This window comes from Nerophis lumbriciformis, linkage group LG23 (genome assembly GCF_033978685.3).
Source record: "Nerophis lumbriciformis linkage group LG23, RoL_Nlum_v2.1, whole genome shotgun sequence".
Taxonomy (NCBI): domain Eukaryota; kingdom Metazoa; phylum Chordata; class Actinopteri; order Syngnathiformes; family Syngnathidae; genus Nerophis; species Nerophis lumbriciformis.
In genome coordinates, this window is record NC_084570.2 from 865001 (window position 1) to 881492 (window position 16492).

The 16492-nt window shown below is 37.1% G+C and overlaps 1 protein-coding gene across 1 annotated transcript; it reads left to right on the forward strand.

Moving 5' to 3' along the window:
• The first annotated feature begins 4078 nt into the window (after positions 1-4078).
• Positions 4079-16444, forward strand: LOC133622525 (actin-related protein 3). The gene is made up of 12 exons (XM_061985345.1): positions 4079-4280; positions 4637-4692; positions 8247-8371; positions 8449-8559; positions 9416-9511; positions 9594-9701; positions 9773-9916; positions 11281-11454; positions 11532-11624; positions 11692-11817; positions 15900-15983; positions 16056-16444. Exons 1-12 carry the CDS (start codon positions 4237-4239, stop codon positions 16149-16151), a joined length of 1257 nt encoding a protein of 418 aa, XP_061841329.1. The 5' UTR covers positions 4079-4236; the 3' UTR covers positions 16152-16444.
• The last annotated feature ends 48 nt before the right edge of the window (positions 16445-16492 follow it).

Here is a 16492-nt window from a genome sequence, read left to right on the forward strand (position 1 = left end):
GTCAGGGATCTTATACCCAGTGTTGGGTTAGTTACTGAAAACCAGTAACTAGTTACAGTTACTAGTTACTTTATTTCAAAAGTAACTCAGTTACTAACTCAGTTACTTAAACCAAAAAGTAATGCGTTACTGTGAAAAGTAACTATTTAGTTACTTATATATATATTTTTTAATTTTTTTAAGGCCCCATTTAATGCCCTTTTAGCCTTAATTTTAGTACTGTTATTGCACTGGAGAATAATACAATCTGTTCAACTTGACATGCATTTGCATCATTGAACTCTGCTAAGCAATGTGCTCTACATACAACACACAAAGACAAAGTTATGTTTTAAAGGGCCAATTTGTTTCAGACCAGAACAAATTGACAAAACTATTTTAAATAGCTGCAACTTAACATACATAAGTAACAAACAGCATAATAACAACATAGCTGTAAAACAAGAAAGGCACACACTACATACATAAAGCCTAACCAGGCGTTTTCTCAAGGAATTCTGAAATAAAATCATGTCTGAAGCCCAGAACACTCTACACATTTCCCCACTTAGTTTAGAGAAAAGGAAATATTAGCCTGGCCCACTAGTATCCCTCTTTAGGTTTGTGAACTTTATAGTCTAAACATTTAGAGTGATGTGATAATCAAACACTCTAAAAGTTTAAAATGAAAGAGTATATAAGAGAATTGACAGAGTGTGTGTACCTTCACGTGTGCAGTGCCTCGTTAAAATCCAGCCGCTGTTGGAGGTGGAGGTGAGTGTGTCTCTTTACTAGCTTCGTCGAAGCATGTTGTTTTTGTCGCTGTTTCAGCATATTTGAAACTTACATTCAGCTAAAATGTTCTTTTCTTTGTGGTCGATAAAAGAAACGTACTGAAAATATCTCCATTTTAAGAAACTCGGCTTCGGGGTTCGCCATGACGTCTTGATAGTAGACACAGACACGCCCCCTCCCCCACACACACACTCACACACGTACACACAGACAGCGCGCGGCGCGCCTCTTTTTTGTCGCCTCTTCAGCAGCGACACTCAGATCTTCTCAGTTTCTAGCCGATACTACATAAAAAATAACGCAAAATAACGCAGTAACGCATCATGTAGTAACGGTAACGGAGTTACTGAATATAAAAAATAACGCGTTAGATTACTAGTTACCGCCGATAGTAACGGCGTTACAGTAACGCGTTACTTTGTAACGCGTTAGTCCCAACACTGCTTATACCTGACCTGGGATAGAGACCCAACAGAAAAATTGTTAACTTGTCAGGGATCTTATACCTGACCAGGGATAGAGACCCAACAGAGTGTGGATGACTCTTGCAGAGAGATGACTGAAGATGATATTGGCATGAGTTGTTAGCAGCATTAAGGCCGAGCACAGACGAGGAGGTCAGGGCAGGCGATCACCAAGCGCCCACTCCACACCTCCAGTAGGGTTACGGCGCAACAGAACCAGCAGGTTATTAGAAATAATAGAGTGAGCCAAAAGCCTACATGCTCAAACAAATTATCGTTTTGGCGGAAATACTCCAGCAGCTTAATCTGAACGCATTGTTCCTTACGGATGGAGGAGACCCCAGAATCATCTCGCCATACAGCTCCTGGATTGTACACTGATCCTTAAATCTACTGGCTGGGCAATATTAAAATCTACTTAAACGCCTCTACTGCAATCCATTTTAATTCCAATAAAATGAGGGCAAACAGAGTTAAATAGCCTCATACTCACAACACACAGGGGGGAATGATTGTGGGACTGCAGGAAAGCACCAGGGCAATGTGAAATTTAAAGCACCTCAGCAAAAAAGCTGGTTTATTGATGACACAATTTTTCTTATACATACAATATGTGAGTGAAGGGGATTTTTTTAAAGCAATAAGTTGGGCACTACTGCCCTCTAGATTTGTCCTCTACTCATTATTATGTTTTTCATTCACAGGCCATTGTACACTTTTATCAAAGTATTTTATGTATCATATAAATCCCATAGTATTCTTTATTTTTTATTCTCAGACTTTTCCAGGACTGTAATTCTACTTTCTTGGAAAAAATAGTCTCCAGTTTTACCTGTCCCACTCCAGTATGATACCATGGTTACACCCCAGTAGGTTATCAGGTCATTCATTGAGATATGTGGTCTCATTCCCAATGCTATTAGTTTTAAGTATGTGATTAAACTCTTTATTTGTATGAATGTGGCTTCTATTATTGTGAGACAACTTCCTGTACACCTGTCGTAATTCATTCTCGGAGCTTTGCGTGTGAAACATACGTGCACACACAACAACCTATCTGGATTCGATAAGAGATTCGATAAGGAATCGGTTCGATAAGAGGATTCGCTAATGACATCGACATTGATAATTTCTTAACGAACATCATCCCTATCCTCCTTCTTTTATATATATATATATATATATATATATATATATATATATATATATAATAAAATAAATACTTGAATTTAAGTGAATTACAGCTATATATATGTATATATATATATATATAATTAGGGAGATATTGAAAAGGCCCACTGGGGGGGTATATATACATATATATCTATATATATATATATATATATCTATATATATATATATATATATATATATATATATATATATGTATATATATATATATATATATATATATATATATATATATATATATATATATATATATATATATATATATATATATATAGCTGTAATTCACTGAAAGTTAAGTATTTCTTCCTGTACATCTGTCGTAATTCATTCACGGAGCTTTGCGTGTGAAACATACGTCCTACATCTATGCCTTTTGGAACTCAGTGCACACACAACAACCTATCTGGATTCGATAAGGGATTCGATAAGGAATCGGTTCGATAAGAGGATTCGCTAATGACATCGACATCGATAATTTCTTAACGAACATCATCCCTATCTTCCTTCTTTTATTATATATATATATATTGACGAAGATAAATATCTACATATATCCATATTTAAGAGTTATTTCTTTCTATAGTCAGGTTTGAAATAACTAGTGTTTTCTCTTTGTGCTCTTTCTATTTTTTCTCCATCTCATGACCGAGGGTACACTGTGGACTACCTTGAGCTTGGAATGCAGGGAGTAGCAATACTCCTTTCGCTTACCTTATCCTGTCCTGTCTCTTCTCAGAGTAGAACAATTGACTTGTATATATATATATATATATATATATATATATATATATATATATATATATATATATATACATATATATATATATACATATATATATATATATATACATATATATATATATATATATATATATATATATATATATATATATATATATATATATATATATATATATATATATATATATATATATAGCTGTAATTCACTCAAATTCAAGTATTTATTTTATTATATATATATATATATATATATATATATATATATATATATATATATATATACAGGGGCGCCGAAAAGGGGGGTAAAGGAGACGGATTCTAGGGGCCCATGATGATGATGAGAGGCCCCTAATGATGATGAAATTAAAATACAGAAAAAATAATGACACTGTGTTGGGGGCCCTGTAAAGATTATTTTCATGGGGCCCAAAATCCCTAGCGGCGCCCCTGTATATATATATATATATATATATATATATATATATATATATATATATATATATATATATATATATATATATATATATATACAGGGGCGCCGAAAAGGGGGGTAAAGGAGACGGATTCTAGGGGCCCATGATGATGATGAGAGGCCCCTAATGATGATGAAATTAAAATACAGAAAAAATAATGACACTGTGTTGGGGGCCCTGTAAAGATTATTTTCATGGGGCCCAAAATCCCTAGCGGCGCCCCTGTATATATATATATATATATATATATACACACACCCCAGCGGGCCTTTTGAATATCTCCCTAATTCTGTGGTCTCAAGGTTGGCAAGTATGTATGTGAGTCAAGGCAGGTGGCCAAATACTTTTGGCAATATAGTGTATTTATACGAAACAAACTGCAATGACTAATACCCTCCAGTAGAGGTCAGTGTTTCGCCACTGAGTCATCCTGCAAGTATCTTCGACGTCTGGGAACCCGGAAGCGCTCATCCATCGACAGCGGCTGCTATTCATTGCGGCTGCGGCGACTCCAATCACCTGCGACAGGCGCATCCATCCGTGTCGGGCGCCCGGGATATTCACTTTTGTAGTTGGCTAGAACGCTAACGACGATGGCTGGTCGACTGCCGGCTTGCGTTGTCGACTGCGGCACAGGGTAGGTATGCGGACGTGCTAGCCTGTTAGCTCGCATGCTAACGCTCCAGCTAACGCCCTGCTGTGGAGCACTTCAACCACACGCCGAATTGTCACTCAGTTCCTAATTCAATTCTCATTTTCTGATTATTTCCCATTCATTTAGAATGCTATATATACATTTTAAAGTATCTGCGTGTTTATTTTTGTTTATAACGTTCTTTATGTGTAGTTAGCTACTGCGGCTAAAGCTACTTCCTGGTCCAGTCTCCATACACAAACCGCAACGTCAACATTATTTTAGCCGCCTACACCTCCATCAAATTCCGGAAGAAAAAACATTTTATTCCATTAAAGATTGATCTTGATCATCCGCAGGTACACGAAGCTGGGATATGCTGGAAACACGGAGCCACAGTTCATCATACCATCATGTAAGTAAATACGGATGAAAGAGCTACGGTTTGATGACGTCACCATGCTGTTTGATCTTAAACTGATTTTAACTATTAAATACGATTAATCCTATCCAATCCACTTTATTTATATAGCGCATTTAAACAACAACATGTTTCCAAAGTGCTGCACAACAATATTAAAAACAATATTCAAATATTATCCTTAGCTCCACCAATGACTGAATAAAAACAAAAAAATAATTACATATAAAAACAATATAAAATAAATATGATTATAAACGATTTTAAAGGGTAAAACCAATTAAAACAGTTATTAGAAATCAAAATTTTAAAAACAGAGAGGACAACAGAGGACCACACAACTCACGTAATGTTAAAAGCCAGAGAATAAAAGTGGGTCTTAAGACGAGACTTAAAACAGTCCACTGTGGGAGCAGTTTGAACATGGAGGGGCAGAGTGTTCCAGAGCTTAGGGCCGACCACAGAGAAGGCCCCGTCTCCCCTGGTTTTAAGTCAGGACTTGGGCACTACGAGCTGGAGCAAGGCTCTCGGACCTCAGAGCGCGCGCAGGATTGTAAATTTGGATGAGGTCCGAGATATACTGAGGTGCCAGTCCATGTAAAGCTTTAAAAACAAACAGCAAGGGGTTCGGGTCTGTGGGACCCGTTTTCATTTTATATTAAAAGAAAAATGATACAATTGATTAATTTTTCAAACTGAGACTCACTGACTTTGGCTCATTTTCTGTGAAGAATATATATCAGAATGCATATTTAATGACCACACACCATACATCCCCCCTACACATTTATATTACATATAAGATGTCCGGGTCAACTGGACCCGGGGCTAATAGAAGTGTGGAAATTGGTGTTCCGTGTACCACAAGCACCTACCCACACATATGAGTGTGTGTGTGTGTGTGTGTGTGTGTGTGTGTGTGTGTGTGTGTGTATTATGGACAGCAAAGCCCTTTCTGTCTGATATTTCACTTTACCCTTTTCTGTGTTGATTGAGCTGTGTTGAAGCAGCAAAAAAGGACATTTTGTTAAATGAAGAGTTTCTGTCTCTGATAGTTGATATAATAATGTAACTGCATCATTAAGCCTACATGAACTCCATGGTGTTCAGGGATGAATAGTCTCTCCTATTGCTATTGTACTATTTTTTTCAGCTATAGTTACATTAATCATTAGTAATGGAGAAGCCTAGTTTTGAATGGCAGGGTGCCTGCTATCAAATGTTGATAAAAATATAACATTTACATAATAAAAATCAACTACAGGCTTCCCAAATGCTGTAATAAATTAAGCATGATGAGTTGACTTAAAACTGTTTAATGTTGCACTTTTTATATGTAGAAGAAAAGTTTTGTCATTTTATATAATCTGAGCAACAACTTGAGGCAGTTTAATGTTGATTAACGTGGGCAGAATTATTATAGTGTTCCCAATGTTAAAAGGATAAAGCCATTGTTTACAAATTTGGTAAATAAATAACCCAAAAATTTATATTTTGTTGTTTTCTTACTGTACCGAAAATGAACCGAACCGTGACCTCTAAACCGAGGTACGTACCGAACCGAAATTTTTGTGTACCGTTACACCCCTAAGGTACACAGAACATCAGAGGGTCAAATGTGCGAGAAAATGAGAGCAGACAGTGTTGACAAACAATGTTGCAACCTTGTGTGGGAACCGCAGGTGCAGAAACACAAAAGAAAAGTCCTTGTGGGATGCGGAAACTGGCAGAGAAATTTTCCATGCAACGTTCATATTGTTGTTACTCAGCCAGCGTTTGTGGGTCTGATGGACCCGTTGCATTTTGTGGCTTTTAATGCCTCACAATCAAACACTTTTATGTTAGAATACTGAACAGATGTTTATTGGGATAAGGTAAACATCTGTTCAGTATTTTAACATAAAATACTGTTCATACAACAATATGAACATTACACAAGGGTAACATTTTTGCAGGGTTCGTACGGGTGCGTAAAAACCTTGAAAATGCTTGGATTTTAATGTGTTTTCAAGGTTTGAAAAATGCTTGAATTTTGGGTGAAGTGTTTATGTGTTAATACTTGGAAATGTTCATCATATTTCTCAGCAGTCTGACTCAATAGGCTAATTATAAAATGGAAAAAAAAAAAAAAAGTTTCCTTTCAAAAATGAAAGCTACACGCTTGATCTGTTGGCTTTGCACGAGCTCTTAAATTAGGTTGTTGTCACCCCCAAGAGGACAGTGGTGATTGATTGATTGAAACTTGTATTAGTAGATTGCACAGTACAGTACATATTCTGTACAATTGACCACTAAATGGTAACACTCGAATGCATTTTACAACTTGTTTAAGTCGGGGTCCACGTTCATGGTACAAATATATACTATCAGCATAATACAGTCATCACACAAGTTAATCATCAGATTATATACATTGAATTATTTACAAATTGGGGGTTGGGATGCGGAGGGGGGGGTTAGGTTGGGTTGCTATCAGCATACTTCAATCATCAACAATTACATCATCTGAGAAATGGACATTGTAACAGTGTAGGTCTCACTTCGTAGGATATGTACAGCATATGTGCATCGGTCCATGTCGTTTTGAAGAACATTGGATGGAAAATGACAAATACAAAAATTTGGGTAAAACGTGGACCTAATCCACATGTAGCTTGCTGCAAAGTATGCAAAAAGGAAATCTAGCTTTTCCCATATGAAAGGTAAGCCTCAGAGATTACTAGCCCTACAAGTTAACGAACGTTAGCTAAAGTTTTGTTTTCTAACCTTTTGGTACATGCTAGACCTAAACTGTGAGATCAGCGCTAGATGACATGTTAATTACGGACAGTTATCACGAGCTATGAAAGGGAAAAAGCGAGCGTTTGTCAATGATAAATTATAATGTTAAGAACTTCCCTCAACTAAAAATCGATTTGTTATCATAGCCAGTTATAAGATTAGATATGCTTAATGAAAGGTGACTGAGGTGTTGTGAAAGAAACAAAATATTTTCCTTTAATTTATTATCCTTATATTAATGTGGAACAGTTTTGTTAATAAATGAGTGAAATTGACATTTTGAGGGTGCGTGTATTTATATCACATTATGCAGTTTACAAGCACAAACATGGTGTGAATCAATCCGTGCTGTTCGATGTCATTGAGTGCTGTAAGTAAGAAAAAGATCAAGAAATTTGAAAAACAACACAAATGGAGACATGCTTGCAATGACCAATGACATTGAATAGTCACACTGCTGCATTTTCTATGCTCCATTCAGTTAATGATAACTGTTGGTTCAATGTTAGGCTTAGGTTTTAGCAGATTTTCCCTATTTTTCCTACAGACAGTATTTGGTGACCTCAAACAACAATGCTATGGATTGATTCACACTGGTTTTTGCCTTTTGAAGGGTACTGTAAAAACTGTCAAATGTATCTTTAGTCCTGAAAAAGGGCTTGAATTTGGCCATGGAAAAGGTGTACGAACCCTGTATTCTGTTATGTTGCCGAAGTTAGGAACTGTAATTAAAACTTTTGTATTTGATGTTCTCAACTGGTGGTTAGGCATTGCAATCAAAGAGTCAGCAAAAGTTGGCGACCAGGCACAGCGCAGGATGATGAAGGGCGTTGATGATCTGGATTTCTTCATTGGAGATGAAGCCATCGATAAACCGTCATATGCAACAAAGGTGAGCTGTCCTTTTTTGCTACGCGTAACATGATTGCCGACATCAGCAGGAAATTGACGCGCTTCTATATTTCCTAGTGGCCAATCCGCCATGGAATAGTAGAAGATTGGGACCTGATGGAGAGGTTCATGGAGCAGGTCATCTTCAAGTATCTGCGGGCAGAACCTGAAGATCATTACTTCCTCCTGGTAGAATCCCAATTTCCTATATTAAGCGTAGGACTAGACCGGGGGTCGGCAACCCGCGGCTCTTTAGCGCCGCCGTAGTGGCTCTCTGGAGCTTTTTCAAAAATGTATGAAAAATGGAAAAAGATGAGGGGGGAAAAAATATTTTTTGTTTTAGTATATTTTCTGTAGGAGGACAAACATGACACAAACCTCCCTAATTGTTATAAATCACACTGTTTATATTAAACATGCTTCACTTATTCGAGTATTTGGTGAGCGCCGTTTTGTCCTACTAATTTTGGCGGTCCTTGAACTCACCTTAGTTTGTTTACATGTATAACTTTCGCCGACTTCCCAGGACGTGTTTTATCCCTTTTCTGTCTCATTTTGTCCACCAAACTTTTAACTTTGTGCATGAATGCACATAGGTGAGTTTTGTCGATGTTATTGACATGTGTGGAGTGCTAATCAGACATATTTGGTCACTGCATGACTGCAAGCTAATCGATGCTAACACGCTATTTAGGCTAGCGATATGTACATATTGCATCATTATGCCTCATTTGTAGCTACATTTGAGGTCATTTAGTTTCCTTTAAGGCCTCTTAATTCAATGTATATCTCATGACACACTATCTGTATGTACTATGGCTTTTAATTTTTTGCGGCTCCAGACAAATGTGTTTTTGTATTTTTGGTCCAATATGGCTCTTTCAACATTTTGGGTTGCCGACCCCTGGACTAGACCAATAAAACGATGTCAATATATATCGCAATAGACACGCATATCCCATATCGTGATACAGTTTTCAGCCATATCACCCATCCCTAATGTGTCGAGGGTTTACTAACATGTGTTTTGTGTCTCGCCCTACAGACGGAGCCGCCATTAAACACACCAGAAAACCGAGAGTACACGGCAGAGATCATGTTTGAGTCCTTCAACGTCCCCGGCCTCTACATCGCCGTTCAGGTTATTGCTTTTTGAGAATATATAAGGAGCCTGACTCTAATTGATACAAATTGTAAGTTATAATATTGATTGTGGTCACCAGGCTGTCCTGGCGCTAGCAGCCTCCTGGACGTCCCGACAGGTGGGCGAGCGGACTTTGACCGGGACGGTGATTGACAGCGGCGATGGCGTTACACACGTCATCCCAGTGGTGCGTTGCCTGGTCATGTGATTGACTAGTTTCACTTAGCTCCCGCCCTTATTCTGTTTCCCTGTTTGCAGGCGGAGGGCTACGTCATCGGCAGCTGTATCAAACACATCCCCATCGCCGGTCGTGACATTACCTACTTCATCCAGCAGCTGCTGAGAGAACGAGAAGTGGGGATCCCGCCTGAGCAGTCGCTGGAGACGGCTAAAGCTGTCAAGGTTGGTTTTACTTCCTCAAATTTATATGGGTAGCACAGGGGTGCTCATTACGTTGATCGCGATCTACCGGTCGATCTCGGAGGGTGTGTCAGTCGATCACCAGCCAGGCATTAAAAAAATAGTCCTAAAAATGAGCGATCATAAATCTTCACTATGACGTCACTTTCGTCACTTGATTGACATTCACGGCACCCGAGGGTCTTCTGAGATGACGCTGGCTGCTGCCAGCTCATTAAAATTACCGACTGGAAGGCGAGAAACACTTTATTTCAACAGACTCTGGCGCCGTACCTGTCGTCAAAACTCCAAAGACCGACTGCACAGTTGCACAATAAAAGCTCTGCTTCATCCTGCCTGCGCTACCAAAATAAGAGTCTCAGAAAGCTGGCGTGCACAAGCTAGCAAGCTACGGAGTTTGCCGACAATGTATTTCTTGTAAAGTGTATACAAAGGAGTACGGAAGCTGGACAAATAAGATGCCAAAAACCAACCACTTTCATGTGGTATTGGACAGAAAGGAGGACTTTTTTTCTCCTCCATTCGAAAATGCGGACGTTATCATCACCACTGTCTGATTCCAATCAATGCAAGTCATCACAATCAGGTAATACACCAACTTGTATTCTTGTCTTTATGAAAGAAAGGAATCTATATGTGTTAAACATGCTTGTATTATCTTTAACCACCTTTAACTTGTTAACAATATTAACTATATGTGTTAAACATGCTTGTATTATCTTTAACCACCTTTAACTTGTTAACAATATTAACTATATGTGTTAAACATGCTTGTATTATCTTTAACTACCTTTAAGTTGTTAACAATATTAACTATGTGTGTTAAACATGCTTGCATTATCTTTAAACACCTTTAAGTTGTTAACAATATTAACTATATGTGTTAAACATGCTTGTATTATCTTTAACCACCTTTAAGTTGTTAACAATATTAACTATGTGTGTTAAACATGCTTGCATTATCTTTAAACACCTTTAACTTGTTAACAATATTAACTATATGTATTAAACATACTTGTATTATCATTAAACACCTTTAATGTATTAACAAAATTAACTATATGTGTTAAACATGCTTGCATTATCATTAAACACCTTTAACTTGTTAACAAAAACATATATTTCATAAATAAGTAAATATAAATGATATATATGAATGAGGTAGATCCCCACGACTTGATCAATTGAAAAGTAGCTCGCCTGCAGAAAAAGTGTGAGCACCCCTGGGTAGCAGATAATGTCATTCATTGCTTCGGGCGTCCACAAGAGGGCAGTAGAGCTACAGCCTTTGCAATAAAGAGAAAGCTGAACATGATCTACTTCCTTGTGCATTGTTGTCACTGCAGGAACGCTTCAGCTATGTTTGCCCTGACCTAGTCAAGGAGTTCAACAAGTACGACACAGACGGGTCCAAGTGGATCAAGCAGTACACAGGCGTCAACGCCATCACCAAGAAAGAGTTCCAGATAGATGTCGGCTATGAGCGCTTCTTAGGGCCGGAGATTTTCTTCCACCCTGAGGTGCGAGCACTTCTATTTGAGAAGCAGTTGCATTCCCCCCAAAATACAATGTCTTAAACCACTTTCCTTTTGTGCAGTTTGCCAATCCAGATTTCACACAGCCCATCTCCGAGGTGGTAGATGAGGTGATCCAGAACTGCCCCATTGATGTCCGCCGTCCGCTCTACAAGGTGGGGAAAGGCACCACGAGCAGATGATGTGCGTGTGCGTTGTCCTAATTTGTCAACTGTGCCGCAGAACATTGTGCTCTCTGGGGGATCGACTATGTTCCGAGACTTTGGCAGGCGTATGCAGAGGGATCTTAAGCGGACAGTGGACGCACGGCTGAAAATCAGTGAGGAGCTGAGCGGTGGCAAGTTGAAGGTAAGACACAACTAAGGGCATTCAGTGTTTATAGCACTGTGTTTCACAATATTACGACTATTGAAATTATTTCCATAAAGGTGTTTGTGAAAGCGAGGCGCTGACCAAAATAGAAAATAGAGTATTTAAACTGTGTTTATGAGGGTAGATGACGTTATTAGGATGTCCCGATCCAATGTTGGTATCAAATATCACTCCGACATCAGCAAAAACGGATTGAGTCTCCAATATAAGCGTTCCTATACAAGCAGTCCTTCAGCACGTTTAGTTGTGCAAAGCTCGTCAGCTCGTTAAAATCTAAATGTCCTCCAATACCACATCTTGTATTTTAATAAAATAATTTGCAAAAGGTAAACATGGAAGGCTTCAGGCTAATATGAGCCTAAGAGCTACTCAACATCTAAGCACATTGAGGGTGTCCCCGGATTGTCAATATACCTTTGGTGTTGGGAGCGGGGCCAGGAGTGTGGTGAGGGCGTGACCAAGATGACATTATCATATATTTAGCATATTTAAAAAGGGTTAAACATGTTATTTATACATTTAAAAACATGTGTTATTATTAATTAGTATTAACAAACCTTTTTCTACATTACGGTATATTGTTTTTCTCTATTTTTCAATTGTTGTTGCCTATTGTACAATGTACTTTGTTAATAATTTTTCAAGTTTTTAGAGACTTCTCCAACCCTTTTAGTGACTTTTTCTTTACTAAAAATGACGAGCATTAAATCTAGCATTTTTGTCTGGTGTCATTGGAGACTGTACTCGTGTTTAGAGTTTCTTTACTTCTGTTGCTCTCCATGTCCGCGACAAACTGCGAGAGTTGCAGCGAGCCTGATGTTACACTTCCTTGGCGCGCTGATCCAACTGCATTTTTTTTCTTCTCAAAAGCCGCTTCCGTGCTCTTAATATTTGCCGTTTTGTAGATCGCTGTCCGCGGGTATATCTATAGCATTGGGCTAAAAAAATTGGAAAGCCGGCTCCATGTAAAGTAACTATATATACCTTTACATATATATGTGTACATATTAGGATTGTAACGGTATAATGATTAACCGCGGTAAAATTCCAGACGGTTACCAAAAAACGTCATTTATTAATGCATTTTAGGCAACACTGCTTACTTCCTCAAAAACTGAGTCGTCGCAGCACCGGCGCTTGCGCACCAGCGTCGTTTGGCTTTAGAAAATATGGCGGCAACTACACGAACCTTGCTCTGGAGATTGTCCTTTCGACTAAATGGAACCAATCGCTTTGTTTTACTTTATTTCACTCGCTTCACTACCACGGAGTCTTGGCGTACGTGTAGTAGAGCACTGCTGTTATCAGATGGCAACAGGTGTGGACAAATTTGGAGATAGACGCATTTGTCCCACACAAAGTATACAGAAGAGGAGAAAAATATATGATGTTGCTTTCATTTTCTCAACACAGCGTCCTTCACTCAGGTGCAATGACTAAAAGTTACCATGCAGCAGGCGTTGTTGGCAACGTTGCCACAACTTGTTTATAAAGTCTTGCCATTTGTTTACTTGGATAGTCACTTGTCCTTTAACTGCTAGCTTTGTCAGTGTTCCATTAACATCATTACGAGCTCAAATGTTTTGTCTCATCGAATTAAACGCAGGCTGTGAAGTTTTAATACGCTGAGTTGTCAGATTTACCATGAATTGATTAACGTGGACCCTGACTTAAACAAGTTGAAAAACTTATTCAAGTGTTACCATTTAGTGGTCAATTGTACGGAATATGTACTGTACTGTGCAATCTACTAATAAAAGTTTCAATCAATCAATCAAAGGCACAAAGATTGTGAATTACATGAGAGATATCACTCCTGTTTATTTTTGTTGGCCAAACTGTTGCAATTAACCACATGGTGTTGGTGGAGAAGAACAAAGCTTGTTTATTTATCTTCTTTAGCCAAACTGCTTGGTTTTATATTGATGTCAAAAAGTCAACAGCATGTTTTGTACATAAATTGTGTGGTTATTTTCATTTCACAAAGTTATTGCTTTAAAAACCATTCAAGTGACACAGCATTTTATTAATGTTTTATGGTGCGTTGTTAATTACTATATGACATATTTTTGCTCAGTCTTAATGGATCTGTCCCGATACAGCATGTACGGTACATACATTTAGTTCGGGTAAATGTACATAACTAAAAAAAAATACTAGTCTATCAAAATGAAAACATAGAGATAAAGGTGTCATGCAATGAGAAAAAGCTGACACCATGATACTATTAATAAATAAAAAAAACACAAATATTTGTCTTTAAATAAATGGCTAATATTTATTTATATTCTTTTTATTAGACGTTACAAATTACATGATAGCGTCGCGTTCAAGCTCCACCCCAACACTGTTTTACATAACATTATGAATAATCATGGTTAATAATCGTGATTTCAATATTGATCAAAATAATCTTGATTATTATTTTGGCCATAATCATGCAGCCCTATGTGTTGGACTAGATTTCATATATGAACACAATTGTTATCTATATGGACAAAACTTATGGCCATCTGGTGCTATCTTGCAAAATTCGCATATGTTTTTATGTGTTTATTTAATATGTCCATAAGGTGCTATCTTGCACAATTTTCACATACATTTTTTATTAATTTGTTATTTTGTTTCTGCCATGTTACTTTGTTTATAATGCTTGTGGTGGTTTCATATGCACATTTAATTTGTACTTGAGGTCCATGAAACAGTGTTTTTATCTACAATAATGTTTGTTCTGCAAAGGAAATAATTTTGAATGTGTTTTTAAAAAAAAAATAAAACTTGGTTAAAAGATTTCAGTACAAAATCTTTTTGAACATTTTGATGACATTTAAAAATATGTAATTATAACAGTGATAATAAATGTTCACACCATGACATCCCTAGTACATATTTACTGTATATATATATAAATATGATATTAATATAATGGATGTATAATTAATGTATTAATATAATTGGATTTTAAGAGTGTGTAAGTTTGACTCCTACCTTGTTTACTTTACTGACAATTTCGTTAAGGTTTTGTAATCAATCAGAAATATCAAGCAGCTAAAAGTCGCCAAACAGGATAAGTGTTTTGCATGTTTCCCATTTCCCATGCCAAATTTAAAATCCAAATTTAAGTGACAGTGACAAATTAACAACCAATTATTAAATTAAATATGAAGTAAAAATATACAATAATCAAAAGCGTTATTTAAAAGAAAAGACGTCAAATAAAAAAAAGGCTGCCAAATTTGATATAAAAATTTAAATGACAGTGACAAATTAACAAGAAATAATAATAAATACCAGTGCTGTGTTTCATAAAAAATAAATGTTAAATGCCAAATTAAAAAAAGATTTGCAGTGCCATATTTTAAATAAAAATAGAAAACTGACAGCGCTAAAAGACAATGTAAAATAAAAATCTATGAATGACAGTGCAAAGTTAAAAAAAAATATGACCGTGCTAAATTTACAAAAAATAATACATTATGGTATCCAATTAAAAAAAATAAATGACCGTGACTAATTAAAAAAGATATAATGAATTATAGCGCCCCCCAAAAAATTTATTACAAGAAATGACAGTGCCAAATAAAAAAATAAAGTAAATGAGTTCCGCTTCTTTTTAATCAAATTGATGATTGCCAAATGTAAAATAAAAATTTAAATGACAGGGGCAAATTAACAAAAAAAAAATAAATGACAGCAGTAAAAAAAAAAAAAAATGACAGCGCCATATTAAAAAAAATTAAAATAAAATAAATAACATTGCCAAATTTGAACAAATTAATAAATAATTTACAGAAACAAAAATATATATGTCTTAAATAAAAATGTAAAAGACAGCACCAAATGTGTATGGTGGTCTGAAAGTAATTGTGGTGTACCGCCACAAGTAAATGTATAGTAAACCCTATTAAAGTTTTCTTCCAAACTTTGGTTAACAACTTTTGGATCACAATTATATTAGTCAAGCGTATGCAGGAGCTGTACAGTTTCTTCCTGATCCCGATTCAGTTCGGTAGAGAGTTCTATTTTAGAGTTCTAGCTGTTTTTTCCTCTCCTTGCAGCCAAAGCCCATTGACGTGCAGGTCATCACGCATCACATGCAGCGCTACGCCGTCTGGTTCGGAGGATCGATGCTGGCGTCCACCGTAAGTATAAAATAAAAAATGTTTTTATTCAACTTGAGTGATTCTTTTTTTAAATAAACATTGTTTTGGCAGCCCGAGTTCTACCAAGTGTGCCACACCAAGAAAGACTATGAGGAAATCGGGCCAAGCATCTGCCGTCACAACCCCGTGTTCGGAGTCATGTCTTAGGGCCCAGCGCAGCTCGAGGGGAAAAGGATGAAGCGCCATACGACCTCACGCTGTGGCGGTCACATAAGCCTTGTGGCTGTGCGAACCAAACAAGCAACATCCTCCATCAATTAGAAGGGACAAGTGAAGAAGACTCCAATTTAGTTTCCTGCAAATAGTTAAATAATCGCTGGTAAATGTATAATTTCTGCGTGGCAAACATCCTTACAGGTTTGTAACCTTCTTACTCAACATATGTCCCAACACTTCGCTTGTTGTCTGCCAGGGGGCTAAATAAAAGATGCGTCATCCAATGGTTGTCCTTCGAAAAATGTTTTGTACAAGAATACTTCATTACGGCT

Bases quoted from the DNA above. Each gene is read 5' to 3' on its own strand.
- LOC133622525 (XM_061985345.1), top strand. From the start codon at position 4,237: ATGGCTGGTCGACTGCCGGCTTGCGTTGTCGACTGCGGCACAGG. The intron at 11,455-11,531 runs GTGCGAGCACTT...CCTTTTGTGCAG, and splicing joins AGATTTTCTTCCACCCTGAG to TTTGCCAATCCAGATTTCAC. The intron at 15,984-16,055 runs GTAAGTATAAAA...TTGTTTTGGCAG, and splicing joins GATCGATGCTGGCGTCCACC to CCCGAGTTCTACCAAGTGTG.